At 51.1% G+C, this 23,887-nt stretch overlaps 1 protein-coding gene across 1 annotated transcript in view; it reads left to right on the forward strand.

Moving 5' to 3' along the window:
* col27a1b (collagen, type XXVII, alpha 1b) overlaps positions 1-23,887 on the forward strand; it is a 699,034-nt gene that overhangs the window by 553,066 nt on the left and 122,081 nt on the right. The window contains exons 37-39 of the mRNA XM_072487808.1: positions 16,160-16,213; positions 17,175-17,282; positions 18,767-18,820. Of these exons, the coding sequence (XP_072343909.1) occupies positions 16,160-16,213; positions 17,175-17,282; positions 18,767-18,820 (216 nt within the window). The remainder of the gene's footprint in view (positions 1-16,159; positions 16,214-17,174; positions 17,283-18,766; positions 18,821-23,887) is intronic.

Raw genomic sequence — 23,887 nt, forward strand, 5'->3', positions numbered from 1 at the left:
GGGCCAAACCTCTATGTTCTGGAGCTGAAACCGTTTCCAAAAACGTTTCAGAAATACAGAACCAGCCACTTAAAAGACAGGCGAGTGTTTGCAAGCACAGGTTAAGTGTTGATTATGGGCTGCAGGGAGCCCCTCTCCGAACCTGGTTGTCTTTCACTGTAAATGATATGGACGCCAGCCAGACAAGTTGCCACTCAAATCGGCCATCGCCTTGTTTGCGAGGTTCGTTTCTTCCGGGATTCCGACGAGCAAAGCTTCTTTTTTTTTTTTTTTTTAATCTTTTTGCCAGCCCGTGTGAACTGGCACCCGGAGGTGCTCTCCAAGCCAGTCGCATGGCCGTACCCAGGGACAGCATTCTAATATTACAAAAATAAAGCCAGCCGCAAAAGTCTAAACATTGCATGCCTCGTGACTTTTTTAATAAAAACCCGAATCTGAAACTCGATGTTTCAATTCTGTGGAAAAAAAAGTTAATTCTTTTATTACGAGTATCATTTTACAAAGCCCTCAATGGAGCTGATATCCGGGCTGGGTGCTCCGGTTTTCAGACTAAGTGCTGACGCTGGCGTGGGAACAGTGGTGTTTTATGCCAGTAAAAACGGCGCAACAGCTGCACCGATGCTGGGTGAAGCTCCCGGCTCCCACGCCAAAATCGTCTGGAGAATGGCTGGGTCCATGGCCGTGCATACGCACACCAGGGGCCGCGCCGTGCAACATGCACCCGGCCTGCCAAATAATGGGCCCCAGTAACCCCCCTCGCCACCCCCCCCCCCCCCGCCCCGCAGCCCTCGCCGAAGCCCCCCCCCCCCCTCCCCCCCTCCCCAGCCACGAAGCATCTGGGGAGGGGCTTCCGATGACGCGCCAACGCATTTCCAATGGCGCGCAACGTGATGATGTCATTTCAGAGGGGGCGGAGTCTGGCAAACCGGCCCCGCCCCCGATTTGGGCGTCGGAACGGATTCTCCGCCTGATCGCCGATTACGATATCAGCGTCGGGGAACGGGGAACCCCGCCCATCGTTTGGCGTGTTTGGTGCTGGATTCTGCTTCTTCGCCAACACAGATGTGGCATCACCACTTCCTGACAAGAGCGAGGGTCGCTGAAATGCTGTGTGTTATTGGAGAGCGGCTGGGCGCCAAGAACATATTATTTGTGAGAGTTTGGGATTCTCTCACCTCTGTATTTTGCACGGGTTCTCGGAATGTTTAACGGGTGATTTCTACCACAGGGGGGCTAGAATGCCAAAGAATCAACCCATCACCGTACACAATCGACAATGGCAGACAATCAAAATGCCTTTTCTGATAACGTTGATCTCATGAGTCTAAACAACGTTGTCAGCTGTCTTAGTCGAACGTGACAGCAGTTTTCGGGCAGGATTCTCGCAGCCCGGGGCCGGGCTGGAGAATCCCCGCAAGCGGGCCACGCCGCTCCGACGCCGGCACGCGGTTCCGACTCCGCGGCGAATCGGCGCCGGTGCGTTTGGCGGGAAGGGCCGAGCGGCCGCTCTAATAAGGCAGAGTCCCACACCTGGTCACAGCCGGCGGGAACTCTGCGCGCAAGGTCGGGGGGCAGCCTGTGGGGGGGGGGGGGGGGGCTCCAACCCTGGGGGGGGGGGGCTCCGATGGGGCCTGCCCCGCGATCGGGGCCCACCGATCGGTGGGCCGGCCTCTCGCTCCCCGGGCCTACTTTCTTCCGCGCCGGCCCCTGAACTCCCGCGCCATGTGCGCGTTGAGGGAGGCCACTGCGCATGCCCGGGTTGGCGCCGGCGCCGCTGCGCATGCGCAGATCCCGCGGTGCGCAGTTCACGCCGGGATTGGAGGCTGGAGCAGCGTGAACCGCTCCAGCGCCGTGCTGGCCCCCTCTAGGGGCCAGAATCGGTACTCCCAGCGTCCCGTTCACACCGACGGCGTTTCTGACGGCGTGGACTCTCTGCCGCTGGATGGGAGAATCCCGCCCTTGTAGTCTGAGAATTATTTTGGCTTTGAACAAATTAAGTGACAAAAGTGCTTGCAGCTTCCTCACAGATCTGGTGGATGAAGGTGGCAAAGGGTTAACGGGGCTACTGCTGCAAAGACTCACTTGAATTCCCCTGCTTCGTTTCATTTCCACTGTTGAGTTTGTTCACTCTTGATGGACCTGTTAGATTAACTGTTTCCATGAAGTTTCGGCAGGTGGGACCCAGGCCAGTATGTCCTTAGCGCGAGTTCATGTTGGCCTCAGTTTGCATAAATCACTCCAGGTTTTGGCATTCGGTCTTCCCTGCGGATAGCGAAGAGCAGGAAATCTCCCCGTGACTCTTCCAGGTCTCTTTAATAGCCAGAGCCTCGTACTGCAACATAAGCTCACCCGCTCAGTCTTAACGTCTGGAGGTTTTTGCAGGACGTGATCACAGCATTGCAGAGCATAGCTACATGCCTGCTGTTACATTCACGAGTAGTACTCGAGACTTGAAGGTGCCAACAGCAATCCATCCAATCTCAATGAGGCATGCTAGTGATGGCATCGATAGTTAATCTTCCAAAACTAGTTGTGAGTTTTATTTCTGGTTTTTGCTTGTGGTAAGTCGAGTTCTTTGGGTATGCTGTCTTAACTTGCTGGCCATATTCAACTATTAAGACCACCGGTGGATGCCCATTATAAAATGACATCCAAATGGCTTTCGGCCATCTCCAGCCAGGGTCACGTGGCATGCTCGGATTATAAGGGCACTAGTGAGGCCATGTCTTGCGTGTGCCGGAGGCTTGGAGAGTCGACAGACCATGGCTTCACTCTGTGACTGGTGATTGCCTGGGGGTGCAGCTTACCATTTTGCCCCTGGCGGAACTTGTTAACGCGCTCCCCTGGATTCCCTCACCTGAACAGGTGTTCAGCCGCATGAGGCACCTCCCACGGGTGCCCCTTTAAGAGCATCACCATGGGAACGACCAAGTGAGGTGCTTTGACCTCCTCTTGCTGCAGCAGTTGGGTGGAATGACTGCCGTGGTGTTGGCGCTTGGAAAATCTGCAGGATTCTGGCAATAGCGCTGCTGGACCTGGACAAGAAGGACGGAGGAGTTTGAACCCTATTCTCAGAAAGCTTGCTCTCAGCAATGGGGGCGAGATTGGCAATCAGTCTTGGGCTGCAGAATGTCTTGGCGCTGGAGTATAGGAGCAGAGAGGAGAAGCTGTGCACATTGAGAGGAGGTGGAGAAAGTTCCCAATAGGAAGCCCCCCCCCCCCCCCGGGTCTTTCGAGAGCATTTGTTCTACCTTCACCTCAGCAAAGAGCAGTGTCCAAGGTGCTTGCAGTTCACCAAGGAGGCAGTCCCTGAACTGTGGCCTTTCCCACAAATGAACCTACGTCCACACAACACGGGCGAGGACAATGCTGCCAATGTTCAAGAGAATGTTTGTGGTCCTCAATCGCTACACCAGCGCGAACAGGTGATTCTGCCAGACTGTTGTGAATCACTGCATCAGGGAGGTTACAGAGGCACTGCATATAGGCAGAGGGGACGTCCCCCTCCACTCCCAGAAGGAACAAGCAAATATCTTTGCCAGGTGAGCAGGATTTCCTGTACAGAGAGCCATTGCCTGTACACACGTGTATCTGCGGCTGCCTCACAGTCACAGGGGAGGTGTACTGGAACCCACGGCTCCACATTCCGAGCAGGCGGTTCGTGTGCAGCCATCCGAGAACATCATGTGGGCATCTGTGTTGTATTCCTTTATTGCCGCAAAGAGAAAAGGTATGGATGAAAAGAACACTCTGGATTCTTGTAAAACACGATGAGAAGTTTATCAAGGGTGTTGCCCATACAGCCAAGGTGGTGATCTGCTCAAAGCCCGCACAAACACTGCTGACGTCACTGCACATCACGTAATGCAGAACCCGCAGGAATATATTCCCAGATACATAAACATCCCTCCCTCTTTACTTCATCAGTGCAACAACAACAATTAACATTCGGACAACAGATCCCTGATATGTTATCTCTGTACATCTATACAATTCAACGAGACAGTCTCTGTGGTGAATGTCTGTTCCTTTTTGATAGAATTCGATAGTCTTGAACTTGGCTATTTGTGACCTCACAAGTGACCCCGTTGCTTTCTGGCGCTGGTGCCTCTTGAGTAGTTATTTCCGTGTCTGTCACTATCGACATCAAAAAGTCCTCAGAAGCAGAGTATGAATTTGTCACTGTCTCTGGTCTCCCTCCCAAAGTCTTGCTCGCTAGACATTCTAACGGGAGAACCACTTGAGTGGTTTCTGTGAACTCACTTTGTGCAGCAAATAACTGATCAGCAAATGCTTTCGCCATCCGTCTGTGCGGTGTTGTGTTAGGTGATTTAGAATAACACAGGCTGCCACTTGGTGCAGTTTTGAGTAAAAGATGCTCCAGACTTTGAAGCGAGTTCAATGTGTTTTATTGAACTATTAGCACAGTTCTCGATAAGTTCAACTCTCTGCTAATCTAAATGTGGAAACTCAGTCTAACTGAACCAGCCTTGCTCTGAGCCATGTGCTGGGGATACACCCTGTCTCACTCTGTAGATGTTGGTCTGTGGAAAGAGGCGGGGTGTGAGTGCCTCCTCCCTTTTATAGTGAGATACCACCCCTGAGTGTCCTGACTGCTCATTGGTCGTGTCCTATTCTATGTGTTCATTAGCTGCATGTTTGCATATCGTGACATACGGTGTACGCTATTGCACCTATTTTTGCTGGGATTATAGCTGGAATCGAGCTCTCATTGGTGATGTAACTCCGAGCTGACACTCTCTCTCCCTGGTTGAATGCTCATCTTTCAGATTTTTTCTCAGTCCATGCAATTTGTGCTTGTCGTTTGTCATTTGACAATCTCTGAAGTACCAAGTGGATTAGCAAATCAAACGCTGTTCGTAGTTTCTTCTTAAACAACAGCATTTCCAGTGAACTTTGCGTGGTAGTATGTGCAGTAAGATATTAAAAATGTCTTTACTCTTCTTGAGGGGGTGTTGCCTGGTCCGGCAATGCTTTGATAGCATGCTTTCATGTTTGCACAAACTTTCGGCCAATCCATTTGTTGCTGGATGATATTGAAGCTGACCGGATATCGTGTATACTGTTTCCCTTTCAAGTAATCATCAAACTCCTTTGAAATAAACTGCGTACCATTATCACTGACAATCTGCTCCAGTGTACCAAATCTTGTGAATACTTTGTCTAGTTTCTCACTGGTCTGCTTCATTATGGCGACTTCCGGCCATTTCGAGAGTGCGTGTCCACAATCACTAAGAGCATGGGCGAAATTCTCCGGTATCGGCGCGATGTCCGCCGACCGGCGACAAAAACGGCGCAAATCAGTCGGGCATCGCGCCGCCCCAAAGGTGCGGAATCCTCCGCAACTTGGGGGGCCGAGCCCTAACGTTGAGGGGCTAGGCCCGCGCCGGACTGATTTCCGCCCCGCCAGCTGGTGGAAGTGCCCCGCCAGCTGGCGCGGAAATGACATTGCCGGGCGGCACATGCGCGGGAGCGTCAGCGGCTGCTCACGGCATCCCCGCGCATGCGCAGTGGAGGGAGTCTCTTCCGCCTCCGCCATGGTGGAGACCGTGGCGAAGGCGGAAGGAAAAGAGTGCCCCCACGGCACAGGCCCCGATCGCGGGCCAGGCCACCGTGGGGGCACCCCCCGGGGCTAGATCGCCCCGCGCCCCCCCCCCCCCTCCCAGGACCCCGGAGCCCGCCCGCGCCGCCTTGTCCCGCCGGTAAGAGAGGTGGTTTAATCCACGCCGGTGGGACAGGCATCCTAGCAGCGGGACTTCGGCCCATGCGGGCCGGAGAATCGCAGGGGGGGGGGGCCGTCCCGCCGAATATCCGGTGCCGGAGAATTCGGCAACCAGCGGGGGCCGGGATTCACGCCAGCCCCCGGCAATTCTCCGACCTGGCGGGGGGTCGGAGAATCTCGCCCCATGTGTCCATCAGGTGGACCAGCAGAATCGATGTGTATTCTCTGCCATCGCTGAGTTGGCCATTCCCACGGATGTAATGGTTGTCATGGCGGAGTTTTCCTTACTTTTGCACAATATTGGTATTGAACAGCTTTCTCTTCAATTTAAGCCTCTAATCCAGGCCGCCAAAAATAACTGTGTGCCGGTTCCTTCATTCCCACCACACCAGGACGTCCCTCATGTTGGTCAAGGTCTCTACTAGCTTTCTATATTCCAGACGTATTCGTTCATTTCTCATTTAAACAGCTGCCGTGGTGGGATTTGAACCCACGTCACCAGAACATGAGCCTGGGCCTCTGGATAATAAAGTGTAAATGCCGCCACAGCCCCAGGTAACCATAGGTTGCTCTACCCTTTGAGGGAGAGAGAGAGAAAGAGCTGACTGGTGGTGGTTGAACCTGAGGGTCACCACACCTCAGGCGAGGGCCTTCAAGAATAACCTCATCCGGCACGGGAATGGAACCCGCGCTATCGGTGTCGCTCCGCCTCACTATCCAGCCAACTGAGCCTAGTCGAGTGGCATTATCGCCACAGCTCCCTCTCCCCATATTTCCTGGTGCCAAACTTGCATCATCGCTTTGTAAACCACTATGTTGCTCTTCTGCTTCAAAGTGTCGGCATCATCCGCTGGTAACTCCCTCACCTCTTGAGTCAAAAGATTGGGGGTTCAAGTCCCCACTCCAAAGGGATGAGCAGAAAACTCGAGGCTGACACTCCAGTGTCGTACTTGTTGTGTTCTGCTGCTTCGGAGAACACAGGCTGCTACTTGACGCAGTCTTAACTAAAGGATGCTCCAGACTCTGAAATGAGTTCAACGTGTTTATTGAACTATTAGCAGAGTTCTCAAATGAGTTCGACTCTCTGCTAATTTAACTGTAGTAACTCAGTCTAACTGTACCAGCCTGCTCTAAGCCACGTGCTGGGGTGTGATGCTGCTGACCAACCCTGTCTAACTCTCTAGATGTCTGTCTGTGGAAAGAGGCAGGGTGTGAGTGCCTCACCCCTTTTATAGTGTTTATGCCATGCCCCCTTGTGGTGATGCCACCTCTGAGCGTCCTGACTGCCCATTGGTTGTGTCCTATTCTGAGTGTTCATTGGTTGCATGTTTGCATATCATGACAGCACTGAGGGAGTGCTGCCTTGGCTGCGATACTTGGCCTTCTCAGACAGAGTACAAAGACAGTGGTTCACAAACCGCTGGGCCTTGAAGTCAATTGAATGGCCTTTCAAGCCACGCGGGTGGCATTGATGCCTTTAATCAGCACTGCAAATGGCTACGCCAACAACAACTTGCATTTATACAGCACCGTAACAAAACATCCCAAGGTGCTTCACAAAAATGTTACGAAACAGAGTATGATGCTGAGCAGCATAAGAAAAATTAGGGCGGATAGCCAGAAACTTGGTCAAGGACATAGGTTTTTCAGGAGTGTCCTGAAGGAGGACAGAGAGGAGATGGGGCAATGGGCGGAATTCTGACGTCCTTTCCTTCAGTGCCGAGCAACATCCGGTCTTCACATTAAAAAGCAGAAGCATCAAGTCAGTTCCTCTCTTTCTGCCGTATACCCCGTAGCGGACAACATTCCCCTGAGGCAGGTGTGTGGAGGAGGCCGCCGCGGAAGAATGGGCCGGGGAAAGGTGCGCGATCGATTACTCACTCGGCGAGCCGGTGCAGACACGGAGGTGAGAGCGGTCTCGTTCCGCGCGCTGTAACGATTCTGTAACTCTGAGGGTACAGAGGTAGGGACGGCACGGCCCCGGTCCGAGTCGGCAGCGAAAGAAACTGGAAGGATCTAAGGCGCCTGGGCCCTGATTGACAAACCGCTGCCGTCTGCAAAAGAAACATGTTGTCGTGACTAACGTAAATAAAAAGAACATTTCTGGTAACCTGATGTCTCGTGGTTAAAGCCTTGGACTTCTCGGAGGACCCACGGCCAAATTCCAGCCTCAACTAATGTTGGATTCAATTGGTCCCAGTGGCGCGTTTATTGAAGTTCAGCTGGAAACCAGATGGAGAGAATCTTGTGGTCCTCGGGGAAAATGTAAACCCTCCATTCACTATATGTCATGCTGTACTGCGGAGGTTCAGTAACAGACAATCTTTGTTATTAGACGATAACACAGATGCAAGAAAGCTGTTTGATAAACGTTCATTGAGGTGCAGCAGGGTTGTTACCTGTGCCGACTTGCCGAATTCCCAGATAACAGCCTTTCGTCAGATCATCTCGGGTCACCTGACAGTTTCCGAAATAACCAGTGAACTAAAAGTAATGTTATCCTTTCCTAAACCACTTATTCAGTACATTTAAAACTTATTAAAGCCTTATGTACGATGGCAAAACTGGGAGATGTTTTTAAAGTAAAAAATCACGGCAGGATTCTCCACGATGTGCAGACTAAGTGCTAATGCCGGTGTGGGAACAGTGGCGTTTTACTCCCGGAAAAACAGCGCAAAAGCTGCACCGATCCGCTGTCTGGTGGGGGGCTAGCTGACACGCACCGTAAAGCCACCAGCTTTACCTGCGGGCCCAGCCTGCCCAAAACTGCCCCCCCCTGTAATCAGCCTCGCCACCCCCGGACCACCCCCCCACCAGTGCCCCCAGCCCCCGCCGAAGCCTCCCCTGCCCGAGGAATGACTCAGTCCACAAACAGGGATTCTCCGACCGATCGGCGATTTGAGCATTGGCGACCGGAGAATGTGCCGGGGGAAGGTGCGCGATCGATTACTCACTCGGCGAGCCGGTGCAGACACGGAGGTCAGAGCGGTCTCGTTCCGCGCCCAAGGTTTTTCCAAGTAGCATCCCACAAGCATTACACTAAAACCTATTCAAATCTGCATCATAACACAGAAACGGCTTGAAGATTAACTGACTACATTTACCAGCCCAGTGAGACAAACACAACCTTTAAATACAGACCTGCAAGAAACATTTCATGAGCATGGCTTTTTAGATTGGGCCTTGCTACAGCACTAAAACCCAATGACTGTGAAATTCGACTTGCTGGCTGAGAGGTGTTTAACGCTTTTTGCTGTTTGGAACAATAACTTTATTTAGTTTGAGACTCCTCTCCTTTTTTATGCTTCCTTTGTTTATGGCAGTCCTCACAGATTAACTGGACTGAAAGGGAGATCGCAGTGTAAATCCAATAACTGTTACCATCCGGGAAGGGATCGGCGACATGGATAAGAAATTCCAATACCTTGTTCTAACTAATAGAAATCTGCCTCAAGGTTTCACTTTTTTTTAACGAAACAAAGGGCTGGATTCTCCCGCCGCCGAAATCGGCGATCGGTCGGAGAATCAAAGATCCCAACCAAATCGGGGGCGGCGCCGCTTTCCCGATGCTCCGCCCCCTCCGAGTACGCCTGAGGCCATTGCCTGAGGCCTGCCCCCCCGATGCTCCGGCCCCGACCGGCCGAGTTCCCGAGGGCATCCGTCGCGTGTGGCCTCACCCGTCAGGAAGCAGGCACGGCGGCTGCGAACTCAGACCAGCGCCGCCACAGTTGGGGGAGAGACGATCTGCGGGCGGCGGGGGACATCGTCAGGGGCTGGGGACGCAGTGGGGGGGGGGTGGTCCGGGGCCCGCGAGCCGGCCGAAGGGGGGGGGGGGGGACTATTTCGCGGGCCGGGTCGGCAAGTGGCCACCGCCGTGTTGCACAGCGCACCGCTGCAGGCCCGCGGGTGCTCTACGCTGCCGGCGTGCTAGTCCCCGGCCAAACGGGGAATCGGTGGCCGTTTTACGCCATGTTTTCTGTCATTAAACGCCGGCATGGGGGAACATAATCTCTGAATCAGAGAATCCAGGCCAGGGAATCTGAAAGTGTGATTCAGCGGCCTCGTCATTTCCCACTTGGTGTCGGGTCAAGGCCATTGAAACTCACCAGGCGTGGCGATCTGGATCTCACTCTCGCTGGGCAAGATCCAGCTGTGCATATTTAAGTGAGACATTGGGCTGATTTAAATATACGTTCACCTATTCACCGGGACCCGGGAGAGGCCGCACCGGGTATCATTTGGTACAGGTTCACAAAGTAATAATCATTATTAGTGTCACAAGTAGGCTTACATTAACACTGCCATCCCCTAGTCGCCACACTCCGACGCCTGTTCGGGTACACACGAGGGTGAATTTAGAATGTCCAAATTACCTAACAGCACGTCTTTCGGGACTTGCGGGAGGAAACCGGAGCACCCGGAGGAAACCCACGCAGACACAGGGAGAACGTGCAAACTCCGCACAGACAGTGACCCTAGCCGGGAATCGAACCTGGGACCCTGGAGCTGTGAAGCGGCAGTGCTAACCACTGTGCTACCCAAGTTGTGAACCAGCTGTGATGACGCCTGGGGGGGGGGGGGGGGGAGTCTCGCTGGGTAGCCTGAGGCCCCCCCCCCCCTGCCGCTGGTGGTTGGGCACTGGCCACAGTTATACCCTGGCACGCCCCCTGGTGGCACCTGGGCACCTTTGCACTGCCACCCAGACACTGGAATCCTCGATCGTTGCGATTCTCTTTTCCCGCTTGGCAGCGCTCCCTTACCCGTGGGTTTCCCGGCAGCGAAGAGTGGCTTCAATAGAAAATCCCATTGACAAGCGGCGGGAAGAGAGAATCCTGCCGCCAGCGAACGGCGCGCCGTCGAAAAACACGGGGCTGGGGTCTGGCGAATGCCGCACACATCTCCATCACTAAGTAAGCTAACCTGGTGTTTTATAGCTCTGTCACCTCCACTCTGACTGTATTAAACAAACATGGATCAGCTTGCAAAGTCCATTTCCTGAGGTGTTCTAAAAATCTCTAAAACCAACATTTTAATTATCCTATCTTTCTAGCATTTATCTCGAACTTAACTCTTAAGACAACATGGTCCTCAATTTTAAAATGTAATAGACTCCAAGCGTGCTCTAATTGCATTGATCCCATTTTCGAGAGATAAGACTTTAATTCCCCAAATCAAAAGCTACACTCTAAAAGACATAAATTAGATATTCACAACAATATTTATGCTGGCCGTAGGTTTTATTTATTCTTTCTTGGGATGTGGCCCTCGCTGGCCCAGCCGGCATTTATTGGCCTTGAGAAGGTGATGGTGAGCTGCCTTCTTGAACCGCCTGGTGTAGGTACACCCACAGTGCTGTTAGGGAGGGGGCTCCAGGTTTTCTGACCCAGCAACAGTAAAGGAACAGCCAACATATTTCCAAGGAGAGTGATAGAGGTTCTCAAAATCATGAGGGGTCTAGACAGAGTGGGCGGAGAGAAAATATTCACACTGCCAGAAGTGTGGAGAGCCCAAGGATATAGATTGAAGGTGATTAGCAAAAGAACCAAAGGCGACATGAGGAAAAACTATTTTATGTAGGGAGTGGCTCAGTTCTGGAAGGCAATGCTTAAGAGTGTGGTCACAGTAACAAGTCTTCCACCAGGTTAAAGTCCAACAGGTTTGTTTCAAATCACTAGCTTTCGGAGCACTGCTCCTTCCTCAGGTGAATGAAGAGGTGGGTTCCAGAAACATATATATAGACAAAGTCAAAGATGCAAGACAATGCTTTGAATGCGAGCATTAGCAGGTAATTAAGTCTTTACAGATCCAGAGATGGGGTAACCCCAGGTTAAAGAGGTGTGAGTTGTCTCAAGCCAGGACAGTTGGTAGGATTTCGCAGGACAGATGGTGGGGGATGAATGTAATGCGACATGAATCCCAGGTCCCGGTTGAGGCCACACTTGTGTGCGGAACTTGGCTATAGGTTTCTGCTCGGCGATTCTGCGTTGTCGCGCGTCCTGAAGGCCGCCTTGGAGAACGCTTACCCGGAGATCAGAGGCTGAATGCCCTTGACGGCTGAAGTGTTCCCCGACTGGAAGGGAACATTCCTGCCTGGCGATTGTCACGCGATGTCCGTTCATCCGTGTGATGTAGGCGTGTGGATAAGAGTGTGGTACAGGGGGGTTCAACCATTTCACTGTTCATTGGTTCTCATTTGGATGCATCATGCTGGATTTAGTCAAATACAAATTCTGGATCAGATCAAAGCTTACTATAGGTTGTATAGAATGCTGAGTTTCAGCGTTGTTGAATTAGGGGGGAAATTGTACCGGAGGAAAGCTGGTACATTGGCTAAATGTGAGCAGGAAAATATTTTCAGGGCTACGGGGAAAGGGCAGGGGAAGTGGAACTCGCTAAATTGTTCTTGCAGAGAGCATGCATGGACCCGACAGGTCAAGTGGTCTCCTTCTGTGTTTAACTATCCTGCGATTCTGCGGAGGCGTTGGCGCTCCCATGTGCGCGTTTACCCTCGTCTTTCCTGGTGGTGGAGGTGAGAGGTTTGGGAGATGCTGTGAACGGAATCTTGGTGAGATTCCGTACTGTGTCTTGTAGATGCCGCGCTCAATCAACATCACAAACACGCGTGGCTGGATTTTCTGTGGCGTGTTTCGTGGTGTCAGCGGGCCCGCCAGGGCCTGCGGTGGAATCTTCTCGCCCCGCCGCTGTCAAACAGGGTTTCCTATTGTTTGTAACCCCCCCGCCCCAGGAAACCCGGAGTGGGGTCTCACCGTTGGCGGAACCGGGAGATCTCCATAAGACATAGGAGCAGAATTAGGCCACTCGGCCCATCGAGTCTGCTTCGCCATTCAATCATGGCTGATATTTTTCTCTTCCCCATTCTCCTGCCTTCTCCCCATAACCCCTGATCCCCTTATTAATCAAGAACCTATCTATCTCTGTCTTAAAGACACGCAGTGATTTGGCCTCCACAGCCTTCTGCGGCAAAACTTCCACAGATTCACCACCCTCTGGCTGAAGAAATTCCTCCTCTGGAGGATTCTGGCCTGTATCACATTGCTGTTTATGGGAGCTTGATGCGTGTAAATTGACTGCATTTATAAAACACGTGGATATGCTGTTGAAGATGTAACCTGCATGGCTATGGGCCAAGAGCTGGAAAGTGGGGCTAGGCTGGACAGTTCTTTTTCAGCAGCACAGACGCAATGGACAAAGGGGCCTCCTTCTGTGCTGTCCATTCTCTACGTTTCCATCCCCTTCATATTCTACCTCCATCTTTGTCTCCATACTCTCGGGATAAATTTCCTTCTCTGATAACTCTACAGCACGGTGGCACAGTGGTTAGCACTGCTGCCTCACAACGCCAAGGACCCAGATTCAATACTGGCCTCGGGTTGACTGTCTGTGTGGGGTTTGCACTTTCTCCCCGTGTCTGCGTGGGTTTCCTCCGGGTGCTCTGGTTTCCTCCCAAAGATATGCAGGTTAGGTGGATTGGCCATGATCAATTGCCCCTTAGTGTCCAAAGATATGCAGGTTAGGTGGATTGACCATGATTAATTGCCCCTTAGTGTCCAAAGATATGCAGGTTAGGTGGATTGGCCATGATCAATTGCCCCTTAGTGTCCAAAGATGTGCAGGGATTCAATGAAAACTCCCTACTGAAATCCACTTTTCCACTACAGTCAGGGGCAACTAATTTTGTCCTCGAGTCCCCAGGTCTCTGCTGAATTATCTGCCCTACCCAATACAAGCATCAGGACAACAGCTTTCTCTTGTTTCCATGGCTGTACTATTCCTCTGCACAGGTTTGAAAATTTCTTGTGAGTTAGCAGTGACTGAGAATTGGCAGACAAAACGATCTCCATGGCTTACGCTCGACGAGTTGTAAAACGAATAGCTCAGTGAAGACATAGTATTTCCCCATAATGTCAAAAGGATATGGAGAAAGTGCGGAACAGATTTATAGCCACCTTACCGGAATCGAGAGGAAAAATTGAGTAGGATTGGAGTTCCTCGCCTCTCTCTGGAATAGAGGAGACTCCAAGGTGGCTTCATCACAGAGACCTCTCCAATTATGGAAGAATTGCAAAGTTTAGATGAAAAGAAATAGTTTCCACTTCTGGGTGAGTTTGGAACAAAGGAGATATAAATATAAGATAACCGCTCTGAAAGGAAAGCAAGACAAATCCCTGAAGTAACAAAAATCAGGCAAGTGAAAAACTTCACATGAAGACCACCGAGTGGTTTCCTAATTTCCTCGATGATTTCTAGAAAATAGAGTGCCCCGTTCATCCCTGAAGAAACGGAAAAATCCTTTCTTAATTACGTTTGTGACGTGCAGGAGGGGGGGGGGGGGGTTGAAATGGTGTCTGCGTAACTTTTACTTGTGTTCATTCGGAGGTGGGGGAGCTTTGTCTTCATTGGACAGAAGAAAATCGCAACAAACGAAACGCCAGAGGTACGTCACGTGGCTTCCTGCGCTGTCAATGCTGTAATCTCTCAGCAAACATGAGTCAAGTTGCAGAGCAGCTGTAATCCCGTTGAAATATCTAAACAGTTCCATACATGTCATATTGACTTGAAACGTGAACTCTGATTCTCTGGCAGCATGGCGGCGCAGTGGTTAGCACTGCTGCCTCACGACGGCGAGGACCCGGGTGTGATCCCAGCCCCGGGGTCACTGTCCGCGAGGAGTTTGTACATTCTCCCCGTGTCTGTGTGAGTCTCACCCCCAAACCCAAAAAGATGTGCAGGTTAGGTGGATTGGCCTCGCTAAATTATCCCTTAAAATAAAACCTCTGTTTCTCTCTCCACAGATGCTGCCAGACCTGCTGGGCTGGGTTTTTACTGTTTGTCTTAAACTGGCAACAAAATAAGGAGAGATTACCGCATTGAGAGCTCAGCAATTCACGTGGAGTAACTCTGACATGAGGGGCGGGATTCTCCGACCCCCCGCCAGGTCGGAGAATCGCCGGGGGGGGCGGCGTGAATCCCACCCCCGCCGAATTCTCCAGCATCGAAAATTCGGCGGGAATCGCATCGGTCGGCGGGCTCCCCCCCCCCCGCCCGCCGATTCTCTGGCCCGCGATGGCCCGAAGTCCCGCTGCTTTCATGCCAGTCCCGCCGGCGTGAATCAATCCACCTCCCTTCCCGGCGGGACTGGTGGCGCGGGCGGGCTCCGGGGTCCTGGGGGCGAGCGGGGCGATCTGGCCCCAGGGGGTGCCCCCACGGTGGCCTGGCCCGCGATCGGGGCCCACCGATCCTCAGGCGGGCCCGTGCCGTGCGCGCACTCTTTTCCTTCCGCCTCGGCCATTGCCTCCCGATGGCCGATGCGGGAGTGACCCCCCCTCCCCTGCGCATGCGCGGGGATGACGTCAGCAGCCGCCGATGCTCCCGCGATGCCCGACCTTCCGCCGAGATCCCTTCGGCCCCGGCTGGCGTGGCGCCAAAGGCCTTTCCCACCAGCCGGTGGCGCGCCAACCACTCCGGCGCGGGGCTAGCCCCTCAAGGTGAGGGCTTGGCCCTGACAGATGCGGAGAAATCCGCACCTTTGGGGCGGCCCGACGCCGGAGTGGTTCCCGCCACTCCATCCCGCCGGGACCCCCCACCTCGCCGGGAAGGGGAGAATCCCGGCCGTGGTTCCGTTGTGATTTTCTTGGCCGGGATTTTCCGTTACAAAGCCGCCCCGTTGGCGCCCAGCCAAATTCCCATTCACTGCAGTGGGACCGGCTGCTGTGTGCGGACAGAGAATCCCTGCCTGAATTTCCCCACCGATATAGGTAAAAGTGATGCAGGCACCATTTCATTCGCCCTCCTGCTCTGTACAACATTAATGGACAGAACATGGACATTCCAAAGATGTCTTGGACTGGTTTAGCACAGTGGGCTAAACAGCTGGCTTGTAATGCAGGACAATGCCAGCAGCGCGGATTCAATTCCCATACCGGCCTCCCCGAACAGGCGCCGGAATGTGGCGACTAGGGGCTTTTCAGAGTAACTTCATTGAAGCCTACTTGTGACAATAAGCGATTATTATTATGTGCAGGTTGGGTGGATAGGCCGTGCTAAATTGCCCCTTGGTGCCCAAAGGTTAGGTGGGGTTACGGGGATAGGGCAGGGGAACGGGCCTCGGTAGGACGCTCTTTCGGAGGGGGCCGATGCCGACTCGATGGGCCGAACGGCCTCCTTTTTCACTGTCGCCATTCTATGATTCTAATATCGTACAATACCGAGGTACCTTAAAGCCAAGGAATGGTTGAGAGGGAGCGGGCCTGTGTGAGTTATTCCTTCTGTAACCCAGTCAACGAGCAGCGTTACAGAAAACACAGAGACCCAGACCAACATACCTCCCGGATTAACCAGTGATTACGATACAAGCTGTGCAAAATGTCCTTCATCAATGTTGTTATTTCCCACCAGGGACCTGAAGGAAAACCAGGAAAAGCTGGGGAGAGGGGAAAACCTGGCAGAAAGGTTAGTTGTGCCTGCATTTTTAAAAAAGTTGAATGAAAAAAGGATACATCTATCATGTATCCCCCCCCCCCCCCCCCCCCCCCCATCCCCGGATCTATCTATCTGTTTTCCAAAGCAGACCGTGGCTATCGACCGCTCCGTACTCTTGTCTCTCTCCACCATTCTCTCAGAATTCGGTACACTGCCTCGTCCAGCCTGCTACATTGGATGCCTTGACAACCATGAGTTACACCCAGTCAAGTACCACGCAGACCCGCTGACATAAAAGCGTCACAAAGATATATCTCCGGAGTATCTTTGAATGTCCGTAACACGTCCAGATCTCATATCAAAACAATGCGAAACTTACAAGGATATGTAAATTCCTCTGTGACCTTGGACAAGATCCATTTGGCAAACTGTCAAATTATTCAGTCCCTAGACGCATTCTTCCCTCCTCCATCCCCCCCCCCCCCCCCCCCCCCCCCCCAACGTCATATTTCTTTGGTAGATGGATTTCCTGCTCAAATTATTTATTCACACATCATTAAACTGAAAGCTGAAGATTCGAGAAATGGATTGAATCAGCTGCGGGGAGAATTCTTTGGGGTTTTGTTTCATTTTCTTATGAATGAAAATGACCTGCCTCAGCCAATAGCAATGCTGGCCATTCTCGCTGTATCCGTCTAAAGAAGGCCACAACCTTTCTCAAGTCACTTGCACACCCAAGACCCATCATCCGTTTGTACAATGACTGCCCCTCGGGGTCAGGAAAGCCGGCTGCTTCCCTTCCTGCCTCTGCCCCATCTAAAGTCAAACTCTTTGATAAGTTCAAGGCACCTGTTTCTTGGATTGTGCCTGTTGTTTTGCAATTTAATCCCGCAGCATCGACCTTTCCCCTTCGCACAATGTGTTGGAATCACAACGAGCTTTTGCCGGGGGCGAAATCCTTTTTAACGCTTTCGTGCCTTATGCATTGCAGGGTAGCAAAGGTCACTTGGGACATCTGGGAGAGACTGGACCCCCAGGAGAACAAGGACCCGAGGGAACCCAGGGGCCCAAGGGATCTCGAGGAACACGAGGAGCCATGGTACTCACTTTGTAATTGCAGCACCGTTCACACAATTAAACCCACCGTCAATCTGTTATCGCCTAAACGAGCCAAAAGTTATTTCTCAACTCATAAAAGTACTGGCAGGCAGTTGGCTGTACATCTGCTTTGTGATGCGGAGCAAGGTTAACAATTCACGTACCATCTGAGGTTACTCATGAAGGCCCCGCCTTCTCTTACCCCCGCGCCTGAGGTGTGGTGACCCTCAGATTAAATCACCACAAGTCAGCTCTCTCCCTCAAAGGGGAAAGCAGCCTATGGTCATCTGGGATTGTGGTGGCTTTACTTTTACATATAATGCCTGCCTATAATATAATACAGACACCCAAGGGTGGGATATTAATAGTCATTTGGTAGTGCAGAACTTGAGTGTGGCTTAAACAGAGGCATTTTGTTGAAGCTTTTTGCCTTCCACTCAACAGGATAATTGGCAAGAATACGAAATGTGAGGAGAAACAACGCATTTATAGTGTATGGGAAGAGCATGCTGATCGGTCGACAAATGGACTCTGATTGGTAGTGTCGTTGCCATAGAGAATGCACAAGTCGATGGTGACTAACAGTTAACCAATCAGAGTCCACTTGCCAATCCAAACAGCGCAGTGTAAATCTGCTGTTTTCCCTAACGTTGGCACACTAGCGAATTGACCTGCTGAGTGCAAGCCGAAAAGCTTTGACAAAGAGGTTCTTTTTTTTTTTTCAGTGATGGGATAATAAATGAAATGAAATGAAATGAAAATCGCTTATTGTCACAAGTAGGCTTCAAATGAAGTTACTGTGAAAAGCCCCTAGTCGCCACATTCCGGCGCCTGTTCGGGGAGGCTGTTACGGGAAAGTAAGGGTCTGTAAACGAACAATTTTATTGACATTGTACGTTGAGCATTTTGTACATGAATTAGCAGGCAGAGGCTTTGTCCACCAAACAGAATTGCATGTGGAAATTGAGCAATGGGCAGAGCATTGCACACAGGCTGTGTACACTGACACTGCATGTAAATGATCCACATATTAAATTGAATACAGCACAGCAGATAAAGGAGATAAACTGTAACATCACAGCACGAGACATCGGAATCGGCATGGAAACATCTGTTCATTGCCCAGTACATTTTCAAAAAAATAACCTAGTTAATATGCTCATTTATATTTCTCCAAACTGATGGGTTAAAATTGCACCGTATGGAGGTGCTATTTCTGGAGAAAGCTAATTTGCGCAAAAAGATACGAGTGTTTGTCTTTCTCAACCTGCAGGATCTGTGGTTAGAGGTTCCACTTTGAGCTTTGCACATTCAAATACATTAGGCCTGGTGGGCACTGCAAAAAAGGGAAGCTCAGAAATGTCTTTAACTTATTTTCTAATGAATGCACGAGTAACATGATTTCAAATTTACAAACATATTGTTATCTCTGGGTGCTTGCTCTGATTTCGCTGGCTGATAGACCTATCTGTCCCTCTTTGGTAGGGTGCTCCTGGTCGCATGGGTGCTCAGGGTGAACCCGGAATCGCAGGGTATGAGGTAAGGGCGATTTACTCTACAGCCTCTGCTTTACTCCACAGTGCGCCAGGTAACAACACAGGTCTGAAAATGAAACATTGCTTCGCACGGTTTTTGTTTGCTGCTCGTTCCTGGGATCTGGATGTCGCAGGCAAGGGTACCATTTATTGCCCAGCCCTAACTGCCCTTGAGAAGGTAGCACAACGGCAGTGTAATGGACTTGTTACCCAGAGGCCTGGACTAATCCTGCAGCGGTACGAGTTAAAATCTCACCATGTTGCTCCCATTAATAATCACGGAACTGCCGGATTGTCGTAAAATCCCATCCGGTTCACTAACATTCTTTAAGAGAAGGAAATCTGCCATCCTTTACCGATCTGGCCTACAGCAGACCCACAGCAATGTGGTTGACTCTTAACTGTCCCTCTGAAATGGCCGAGCAAACCGCCCAGTTTGTCTGAAGTGAGGCAATGTTTTCTGTTCTGTCTGATGCTCCTGATCTGTTGAATTCTCTTCCACCGGGAGCAGTGGTCGCTGGGCCTTTGAATAAATTCAAGGCTGATTTGGATTTTTGATTGACAGGGGAGTGTATCATCGAGGAAACAGAACAGTGGAGTCGAGACCGCAGTCAGATCATCCATGGTTTAATCGAATACCGGGACAGGCTCGAGGGGCCGAATGGCCTCCTCCTGTCTCTAATTCTTGTACGTCCTTGTCAAGCTGGACAGGGAGGGTGTAGAAATTAAGGAGAAGGATTGTGATAAAATTAAAGAGATTAACATCGACAGAGAGGAGATTCTGAGTGGTCTGGCAGGCTTAAAAGTAGACAAATTTCCAGGGCCAGATGAAATGTGTCCCAGACTACTGAGTGAGGCAAGGGAGGGAATAGCAGGGACGCTGGCAATAATTTCCAATTCCTCTCTGGCCACAGGAGAGGTGCCGGAGGATTGGAGGGTAGTCAATGTGGTTCCATTATTTAAGAAGGGAGGAAGGGGTAAACCAGAAGCCACAGGTCAGTCAATCGAACCTCAGTGGTGGGGAAACTATTGGAAGCAATTCTCAGAGACAGAATTAATCTGCATTTGGAGAGGCAGGGATTAATCAAGGAGAGTCAGCATGGTTTTGTTAAGGAAGAAAGTGTTGGTAGAAGTGTTGAGAACCAGAGAGGGCCGGGGGTTTATTGATGTGATCGGCAAAGGAACCAGAGGCGCCTTAGTGAGAGGCTTCTTTACCCAGCGAGCACTGGGTCCTCAGCCTGAGGGTGTGGTGCAGGCAGATCCAATTGTGTGCTTTTCAAAGGGAACTACCTGAAGAGGAAGTAAATCGCAGAACTATCGGGAAAGGGCAGGGGAGCGGGACTAGCTGAGTTGCTCTTACGGCGCACAAAGACATGGCATGGACTCAAAGGGCTGATTGGCCTCTTTCTGTGCGACAGCCATTCTATAACTATAATAAATCTGGTCATTTCTGGCTCGACACCAGAAATAAAAGCTTTCCTTCAGGGAAGGGAAGCTGTCACCTCCACTGGTGCGGGCCGACACTCAGCTTCCCCAGTGGCTGACTCATTGTGCCCTCTGGATTTGGATTTGAGTTTATTGTCACGTGTGCCGAGGTACAGTGAAAAGAACAGTCCAGACAGATGAAAATGAAATGAAATGAAATGAAAATCGCTTATTGTCACAAGTAGGGTTCAAATGAAGTTACTGTGAAAAGCCCCTAGTCGCCACATTCCGGCGCCTGTTCAGGGAGGCTGGTACGGGAATCGTTCCATACATGAACGTTCCATGGAACAGATCGTTCCATGCATGAAAAACATGGACATACATAATGCACAATGTAAATACATGGACATGGCATTACGGAATGTAGTACGACTCAGTAGAGGAGATGATCAGTTCAGTCCATCAGAGGGCCATTCAGGAGTCTGGCAACAGTGGGGAAGAAGCTGTTTTTGAATCTGTTAGTGCGATTTCCCAGACTTTTGTATCTCCTGCCTGATGGAAGAAGTTGGAAGAGAGAATAACCCGGGTAGGAGGGATCTTTGATCATGCTGCCCGCTTTCCCAAGGCAGCGGGAGGTGTAGACAGAATCAATGGACTGGAGGCAGGCTCATGTGATGGACTGGGCTGTGTTCACGACTCTCTGAAGTTTCCTACGGTCTTGGGCCGAGCAGCCAGATAGGATGCTTTCTATGGTGGGCTGTAAAAATCGGTAAGAGTCAATGTGGACATGCCGAATTTCCTTCGTTTCTTAAGGGAGTACAGGCGCTGTTGTACTTTCTTGGTCGTAGCATCGATGTGGGTGGACCAGGACAGAATGTTGATGATGTGCACACCTAGGAATTTGAAGCTGTCAACCATCTCCACCTCGGCCCCGTTGATGCTGACAGGGGTGTGTACGATACTTTGTTTCCTGAAGTCAATGTTTTGCTGGCATTGAGGGAGAGATTGTTGTCGCTACACCACTCCACTGGGTTCTCCATCTCCCTCCTGTACTCTGACTACACGTTGTTTGAGATCCGACCCGCTACGGCCGTGTAATCAGCAAAGATGCAGATGGAGTTGGAGCTGAATTTTGCCACAGGGTTGTGTGAGTGTACAGGGAGTAACTACATGAGAATTGTATCAACTATTTAAAGTGAAATTTACCTCTTGATTTCAAGTATCCTTTGCCTGTTAATTAAGGTTTGAGTTGTGGTGGTTTTAATTGGGTTGTTCCAGTCACAGCTTTAAAGGATGAAATCTTATCCGCCGGTTTTCTCTCTGTTGGCATCACGGGGACTCTTTTTTACAAGTGATCTGTCTCTAGGTGGATCAGTTATCTGATTGTTGGGATGTTCACTGCACTGTTATCTAGCCGCTAATACATTTACAGAAAATGTTCCGGCCCCTCCCGCTGTGGGATCTTCTGATTCCGCTGATGGTGACCTCCAGACGCGGATTCTTGCTGGGGGGGGGGGGGGGGGGGGCGTGGGGGCGTGAGCCACGAAAAGAGCCGCTGACGTCGATGGGACGAGAAGATCCCGCTGCTGGGCGATGGCGAATCACACCGTGTGGGGAATAACGGCAATAATGTTATCTTGGTTTGACAGCAATGTCGTAGAATCATAGGATTTACTGTGCAGAAGGAGGCCATTCGGCCCATCAAGTCTGCACAGGCCCTTGGAAAGAGCACCCTACCTAAGCCCACGCCTCCACCCTACCTCCCCAATCCAGTAGCTCCACCTAACCTTTTTGGACACTAAGGGCAATTTAGCACGGCCAATCCACCTGAGCCGCACATCTTTGGACTGTGGGAGGAAACCAGAGCACCCGGAGGAAACCCACGCAGACACGGGGAGAACGTGCAGACTCCGCACAGACAGTGACCCAAGCCGGGAATCGAGCCTGGGACCCTGGAGCTGTGAAGCAACTGCGCTAACCACTGTGCTACCGTGCCGCCCTATGTCCGAAGACACTACAGCAGCGTAGATAGATAGATCAGGGGTTATGGCGAGAACATAGAACATAGAAAATACAGCACAGAACAGGCCCTTCGGCCCACGATGTTGTGCCGAACCTTTGTCCTAGATTAATCATAGATTATCATTGAATTTACAGTGCAGAAGGAGGCCATTCAGACCCCTGAGTCTGCACCGGCTCTTGGAAAGAGCACCCCACCCAAACTCAACACCTCCACCCAACACCAAGGGCAATTTTGGACACTAAGGGCAATTTATCATGGCCAATCCACCTACCCTGAACATCTTTGGACTGTGGGAGGAAACCGGAGCACCCGGAGGAAACCCACGCAGACACGGGGAGGACGTGCAGACTCCGCACAGACAGTGACCCAAGCCGTAATCGAACCTGGGACCCTGGAGCTGTGAAGCAATTGTGCTATCCACAATGCTACCGTGCTGCCCTTAAGAACAAATAAATCTACACTATATCATTTTACCGTAATCCATGTACCTATCCAATAGCTGCTTGAAGGTCCCTAATGTTTCCGACTCAACTACTTCCACAGGCAGTGCATTCCATGCCCCCACTACTCTCTGGGTAAAGAACCTACCTCTGATATCCCTCCTATATCTTCCACCTTTCACCTTAAATTTATGTCCCCTTGTAATGGTTTGTTCCACCCGGGGAAAAAGTCTCTGACTGTCTACTCTATCTATTCCCCTGATCATCTTATAAACCTCTATCAAGTCGCCCCTCATCCTTCTCCGTTCTAATGAGAAAAGGCCGAGCACCCTCAACCTTTCCTCGTAAGACCTACTCTCCATTCCAGGTAACATCCTGGTAAATCTTCTTTGCACCTTTTCCAAAGCTTCCACATCCTTCCTAAAATGAGGTGACCAGAAGGCAGGATAAGTTGGGAAGTTGCGTTGCAGTTGCACAGGATGTCGGTGAGGCTGCACCTGGGGTGTTGTGTTCAGTTTTGGTCGTTATTAAACTGGAGAGAGTGCAGAAGAGATTTACAAGGATGTTACCAGGACTCGAGGGACTGAGTTATAGGTAGACATTGATCAGGCTGGGACTTTATTATTTGGAGTGTACAAGACTGAGGGGGTGATCTTATAGAGGTGGATGAGGTGAATGCACTCAGTCTTTTTCTCAGGGTTGGGGAATCGAGAACGAGAGGGCACAGGTTTAAGTTAAGAGGGGAAAGAATTAATGGGAACCTGAGGAGCAACTTTTTTTTACACAGAGAATGGGGCAGGGACAATGGCAACTTTTAAAAGGCATTTGGACAGACACATAGATAGGAAAGGTTTAGAGGGATATGGGCCGAATACAGGAAAATGGGGTTAGCTCAGATGTGCCTTTTGGTTGGCATGGACCAGTTTGGGCCCAAGGGCCTGTCTCTGTGCCGTAGTGACTCTGATTTTAAAAAGCTGCAGATACTGGATCAATGAGAAGTGGCCAAAGCTGGAGATTCTGCAGCAGGTCTGGCAGAATCTAGGCCAGATCATCCGGCCCTGGATTTTAACAGCTCTCCAAATTTTCCCATCCTGCCCATGATGATACCCCCCCGTGGGGGGTAGGGGGTGGGGGATGGAGAGTCCCGCCCTGCGGCTGGAATTTTCCCATAATTTGTCAGCGT

This window comes from Scyliorhinus torazame, chromosome 22 (genome assembly GCF_047496885.1).
Source record: "Scyliorhinus torazame isolate Kashiwa2021f chromosome 22, sScyTor2.1, whole genome shotgun sequence".
NCBI lineage: Eukaryota > Metazoa > Chordata > Chondrichthyes > Carcharhiniformes > Scyliorhinidae > Scyliorhinus > Scyliorhinus torazame.